Source organism: Siniperca chuatsi, linkage group LG12, assembly GCF_020085105.1.
Source record: "Siniperca chuatsi isolate FFG_IHB_CAS linkage group LG12, ASM2008510v1, whole genome shotgun sequence".
Classification (NCBI taxonomy): Eukaryota; Metazoa; Chordata; class Actinopteri; order Centrarchiformes; family Sinipercidae; genus Siniperca; species Siniperca chuatsi.
The window spans coordinates 14,088,511-14,095,325 of NC_058053.1; the positions used below are offsets into that span (position 1 = coordinate 14,088,511).

General features: G+C 39.4%; 1 protein-coding gene across 4 annotated transcripts in view; it reads right to left on the reverse strand.

The window, feature by feature from the left end:
- Nucleotides 1-6,806, reverse strand: part of grb14 (growth factor receptor-bound protein 14) — a 28,244-nt gene extending 21,438 nt beyond the window's left edge. Inside the window, exons 1-3 of one of the 4 annotated variants that reach the window (XR_006380080.1) lie at nt 6,597-6,746; nt 2,923-3,137; nt 1,492-1,621 (exon numbers count right to left, since the gene is read on the reverse strand). Coding sequence is in view for 3 of the 4 variants with exons in the window: in XM_044216143.1 (XP_044072078.1) it covers nt 1,492-1,621; nt 2,923-3,110 (318 nt within the window). In the remaining variant the exon portion in view is untranslated. Of the gene's footprint in view, nt 1-1,491; nt 1,622-2,922; nt 3,138-3,559; nt 3,578-6,596 lie in introns of those variants that run through there. The other 3 variants (XM_044216143.1, XM_044216144.1, XM_044216148.1) reach the window with 3 other exon arrangements.
- Between the last annotated feature and the right edge of the window lie 9 nt (nt 6,807-6,815).

Here is a 6,815-nt window from a genome sequence, read left to right on the forward strand (position 1 = left end):
GGTAACTACTGAGCTCTGTAATTTCAAGCTTTCCTATGAGTCATTGCTTTGAGCTGCCCCCTGCTGCTACACACGCACACAGAAATACACACACACTGCAAAGATATTGAAAAACCTGAAATCAACATCAGCATACAGTATAGGTCCACATCCAGGAAATATCTAGTGGTTGACAAACCAGACTAATTTAACAGCCCTGGAAAATGTATAGACAAAATCCATTTTGAAACCCATGCACTTTTGAAGCAGACCCATAATTGTTAGCTTTCCAACATAATGAATGTGCTCTGTTTTTAGAATTTGGCAGTGAGCTCTGTATAAATGTAGAAATCAACTACAGATCACAGGGTCAGATTAAATAATTTTTTACTGTGCATAATAATAATACATTTTCATCTGATTTGGTTAAAAGAGCAGAAGGAAATAAACTTAACGATTTCATCATGAGTTGTGTATCACCTACGTAAATGTCTGTCCAAGTTGTCGTAGACTGATCTACTGCCAAAATTATGAGATCATTAGATTGTAGGGGCAAGTAACAATAGCTGTACAACACTATGTCGGTATGTCATTAACAAAAATGGTCTAATTAGTAAATTAATCTTTTCATAAGTTAGTTAGTTATGTTTGTGTTCACTGGTTAATTTCAATTTCACTGGTAACAGACTATTCACTACCCCCCCCCAGGGTTCTCGTTTTCAAATGAGTCAGCTGGAGACATTTTTCAGCCAACTAAGAGTTAGCGTTAATTAGTTAGCTAGCTACAGCTGCAAAGTCTGCTAGCGACGGTTAGTTAATATAAATTTTGTATACGATAAATATGGCACTGTTATCATTGTCAACTGCATAGCTACTAGACTGGAAAGCTTGACAGGCATAGCAATAGGAACTAAGAGAGGCAGGGCTTAGTGAACGGTCAGTTGGTGACCAAAGTAAGAAAAAAAAATTCCACGTTAACAAACATGCCAAAATTGGCTCTAGATCTAGATTGAAGTGAAAGCTTTTCCAGTGTCACACAGTGTCACAGTGTCACACACCCTGTGCTAAAACAAACGTACAAGAGTGGTTGTTGGGCACTAAGCCAGGTATATCCTGGGTAAACCATAAAGTTATAATCAAATTTCAAATACAATATCTACAGGTGGTATCAGACATCACATGTATTGCCCATTGTTATGTTTAGTGACCACTGTATGCAGGTACAAACCTGGGCTCTCAAAATTAATAACATTGTGTGTGTGAGATGAAAGCATTTTTGTCTCCTCACTGCAACTGATTTACATACTTGCAGAACCCTCCATATGCCCTGAAGTTTCAGCCAAATCACAAGCCAGACATCATGTAAATTTGCATTTATTTAAATTTAAAGTTAGCATGACTATGCTGCCTGAGGTAGCATATGGAAAAGGTTACAACAGAGTCCTTATTTTTTCAAATAATTTGCCTCTTTGTGTCACAAACACCCTTAAGTACTGTAAATGGAACACTCACCTGAGTTGCACTACTTTTGGTCCATAGTAATAAACATTCAGAGACAAGGGGGGAGAGGGTTGTGGGGATAAGCTCAGGAAAAGGGTTTGGAACAGGGGAAGAGAATGACTCCTCTCCCTCTTTATTGCTCCTGAAGGACAAAAACACACAGACACAGAGAGAGAAAGAAACAGACGCGGCATAAAATAAGCATTGTTCAGATCTTGTTTCAAATTCTATACAAGATTCCATAGTTTTCAAAAGCACCAACTATGTCAGACTGAATTTTTGGGCAATGTGTAGAAAACAATGCACACATCTACAATATTCTTTTCTGACGTAATGGCAACGCCAATAAAACATGTTTCTATAATGTCTTGGGGTTGAGAATATCACTCACTTAAAGTATCATACTGGTATACAGAAGCTTCAGTGAAATGTTGGATCAAGCAGATACAGAAATTACAACTTATGTGATATTGTAATAAATTTTCTGTGGAAAGTCAAAAAGATTAATACAAACAATAGATCACTTGTCTCCCTATTTTGCCTATAAGAGTCAGTCCAGACTGTAACATTGTAATGATGTATTAGACTTTATGCTAAACTGATTTCACAACCTGAAGCTTAGAGAGCTGTTACAACATATTGCCGGTTCCTCTGTTGCGTGTGTTCCATATAGAGGAATGGGGAGCATAAATGGCGCAGGTGATAAACAAACTAACAGATCTGACAGTAACACAAAACTCAAACTATATCACAATCAAATAATACCATGATCAATAAGTATAAATATTATAATTATGTGTCACTCATCACAATCCCTAAGTGTTGCATCATTCTTATCTGCAAATGTTTGGCAGTAAGGAGTACCAGGATGAACATTTTGTCCTTTACTTTTAAAATGCATTTAACATGTCCTTGTTGGGAACTAACATCTAAATCAATCAGAGAAAACTGAACAGATCATCTACAATACAATATTGCATTATCATCATGATAAGGTAAAGAAAGAGTTATCTTTCAGCACACTTGCAGATGAGAGGGCCTCAGTGTCTGAAAGGTGCTGTTCTCTGACTGACGCTTTCTTTACTGCTCTGTAAACACAGCAGTTACTGAGTTACTAATTATCTCCCACAAACTAACAGGTGCTTGATTTGATTCCAGGTCTTTAACTGCAGTGTTGAAATAATACATTACACTTCATTGACAGCTGTGTTTGGGTCGAGCCAATTGTGTTTACAGTTACAAAGTCTACACTACAGCTTTCAAATAAGACCTCTGTGTATCACTGCTGCAAATACAAAGAGTGTACTTTTCTTTAAAGTAGCTCACAGTGTAAAGTGTACAGTAGAAAATATTACTTTGAGTTTTAGTGCAAATTAAATAATCTTCATTGAATGACTCAGACTGTTGTCATTCATGGCAAGTGTAAAGAAAAATGAGTCATACCTGTTCCCTTTGCAGAGCGTAGTCCTGCTCTTCTGGACATTTGGTGTTAGTAAAGGGGCTCGCAAAGGGATGAGGGCTGGGCTGGGAAAGCCACTCACATTACCACTGCCACTCTGAAAAATCTCTGCTTTCTCTCCAAGGCTTCCAGAAGTGTGTATTTTGTCCAGTGTGTTATTCATATCACTCATGTGGGCCAGTTAAATCCAAGGCATCATCTGGAGCAGAGAGAAAAGACGAGCTGTTGGACTGGAGTGTGTGCAGAGCACAGTTAGAGCAAGCTGGCTGGCGGGGCTCCTCTGCTCACAGCTCAGCAGAGCGCACACACACACACACACACACACACACACACACACACACATCTCTCTGGCTCATCTGCTGCCCACGAGGCTGGCCCAGTGGGGCAAAACGATCCCTCCTACCCAAACATGATCCACCACAATAAAGATATTTTTAACACAATGACTCCCAAAACAGTCATCCTTGCTCTGACACAGTAGCGTACTAATAATCAACTCATTTGTTCAGCGTCCTCAAATCTTTTGCTAATGTTTTTGCTTTAATTTCCTTTCTTTTGTTTTTTGATATAGTTCCCTTTGCAACCTGGAAGGCAGTAAATGTGCACACAAAGCACACTTACACAAAGGGGGTGTCTTTAGCTTGGTAATGAGTCCGGGAGGGCCGCCAGTACTATAAAACAAACTGTTCTTTTGTCATGGACTTCGCACAGGGATCCAAATTGCACTTTAAACTTGGTACAATGTAGAAGGCATGTGGTTGTACAGAGTAGCCAGCCCAGCAGATTGGTTGTGTTGTGGGCTGTGTCATTCAGTGACAGGCTCCATGTGGGGGATGGTTGCGATGATAACATCTTTCTGGAAGGTAATGTGTAACAGAGTCTGACCAGAGGAGGACAGGCTACTGGAGTTACAGACTAACAGGCAGCATAGGGTTAAAGCAATACCTCACTACATTAACAGAAGACAAGGTTAACTTGATTACTTTGGTAAATATGACAAGCTGATGCAATGGTCCAGTTGTTTTTACTAAAAAAAGGAAGAAATACAGAGTAAGGAAACAGTACAATGTTGCACTCCATTAATCCACTCTCCCTGACATGTACCTACCATAGCATCTGTCACAATAACACAACTCAACGTGGCTTGGATTACCTTTTTACAAAAGCACTATTATATGTACTTAAAAAGAATACCATGAACATGAGAGAAACAACTGATCACCAGACAAATCTGTGCCTCGATGTGTCAGTGCTGCTCTGGATTAAGAGGTAAAACCAGCAGTGTCAGTATTAGTTCCTTGAGATTGATTTTGGAGCGCAGAGCAGTAGGAGATGGGGTTAGACAAATGATTCAGCTGAGGTCCTATAGTGGACTGATACAAGGACAAGAAACCCAGGCAGCATGAGAGGGCCACAAATAACCCACAGCCTGGAACACATTCTTTTGGTATCAGTCAATGCAAATACTAATTACATTGGTGTAGGATGAACAACAAATCTATTTTAGGGACTTAATAACAGTGTTTCACATAACTGTAAGACTGTAAAAAGTATAAGAATGGTTGCACAAGGAATTATTACTAAGGAAAACTTCAGAATTTTTTGCATGAAATTGTTAACATATAAGTAGATTTCTTTCACTGCAATAGTTTTGTACCACAAACTGTTAAATTCATCCATTCGTCCTTGTCCACTTAACACTATCATTTCCATACCCATGTACCCATGCTACATTGAACGTTGTTTCAGCCTTTTTGTTTGCTATTATGCAAACATGCTGTAGTGTGTGGGGTGGCACCGCATCCGTGTTTAATAACTACGTCCAGTCTAGGAGTCACCTATGCAAAGCGGTCACTTTTGCAAAAGCCATCCTGCAGGCCACCCCTCAGCAAAGCATGGACAAAGAGATGGTGGAAACTGGATATTCCACCTTGCTATCCAGTTGGCAATGGTGGCCAACAACCTGCGGCTGCTGGGTGTGTCCCTGTCACAGCTGTAACAACAGGTAAGACCTCTGTATCAGCTACGAGGTTAGATTTGGTGAAGAGGAACAACCTCACATGCCGTGGGCTGTTATGGCCCATGTTGTATAACTGTCCTCCAGCACAATAACAATGAAGATCTCCTGGGTGCTTCTTCATTGCTACTATAAGAACTGCTTGGAGTATCAATCTACCTCAGACCCAAGCATTTCAAAGAAGACAGTCCTTCTAAAACAGCACTTTCTGGTGGGCTCCTATTACTTTTGAAAAATTGTGAGCGCTGTTTGTCCACCAACTGATCTGAGTGGTATTACTCAGACAAAATCTTTCATGCTAGAGAACATCATGAGTTTAAGTCAAGCTACAAGTGTCCAGTTCAGCTCAATGCACTCTATCTAATGAAATGGAAAGGTTACAACATTTGTGCACTCTGTCGGTTGGCTTATGTGGAATGCGATGAAGTGAGGCACAGCAGCTGTTGGAGACTACAGGGAGAGGGTGGTTGGTTAACACTTGTGCTGCAGCAGCTTCTTTACAGACAAAATCCACACTTGCCCATTCATAATGTGTTATTTCTCATCACTTGCAAGAATTTTTATTTGTGTATTCTGCCATTTCTCACTTGAATTCAATGCGTCATTTCTGGCATGTTGTAAAAAGCTGTGGAAAAGGAAGAACAACTGTCCCATACAAAATTGTTTTGTTTTCCAGCAAGTTGTCTTATTTTAAAATGCTGCAAATGTCCAAAGATAAGTTATTGTGATACAATACCTATGTTTGTTTTGAGAACAGCTTAGTTTTGATTCAAGCCACTTTGTGACATAGCATCTACTTTGAAAATGAAATAATTATCTTTTCAATGACATACTGTCTAATTTCATAATGTTCAATGCCATTTGTCTAACAAACAATTTCATTCATGTTTTTTCAACTGACAGTAATTAGGGAACTTAAATGACAGCTGAGGTAAATTAATTGTAGTTAGTGATTAGTGATCCAATCACAAAACAAGGTGATATTTACTCGTAGCCGTCTGTATTTTACATGAAATATGAAAAGTGTAATACATTTTGCTTCTTTTCTTGTTTAAATTAAGTTTAACATTGCAACACAAAACTCTTCATGCTCATGAATAGCAAACGTTGGCTGGCGTTATACTGCATAAACACTGACTGTCGAATTCAACACTTGGGTGGACACTGGTATGGTGATGTTGCTAGCATAGAAATGGCATGGTACTTGGTCATTTTTATAGATACATGCTTTGACAATAGTTTCGTATCCCTTATTTCTAAGAAACGTGTGTGAGAAAGCTCGACATTGATGTGTTTCAGCTGTTAACTATCACTGCTAAGTATTATACGAACAGTGGAGAAATACAAGAAATACAATACAAGTCAGAAAAGCTTAGTTACTGTCCCGGTGTCCAACTATTTCAAAGACGTTAAGAACTTTCGGGCTCACTTTCATTACAAAACAATAAGACCTGCAATTAAAATAAATACAAAGATAAACGTTGTTCAACAACAACAACAAAAATGACTTGAAAGAACATGCACGGTGCAAAGTGTATCCGTCGCAGTCCTCCCTGCTCCCTCTACACCAGCTTTACCCGACTCAATAAAACCTGTTAGAAATGACAGCCCTGATGAGGACTATTTCACAGCTGTTTTTACCTTGTGCCTCTTTAAGTGGAGTCTCCAATTCAAACCTTGAAACCTGGTCTTCATATCGCCGCTCCAGTGGGGAATGAAACTCACTATTCGCACGTGCAGCACAGGTGTTCTACTGTAACGTGCTTTGCTTCACACACTGTGGTCACGTTTTACCTGTTCGGAGAAACAGGCTGTATTCAACGGGATCCGAGCCCAGCAGTTTATGCAGGGTCTGCATCA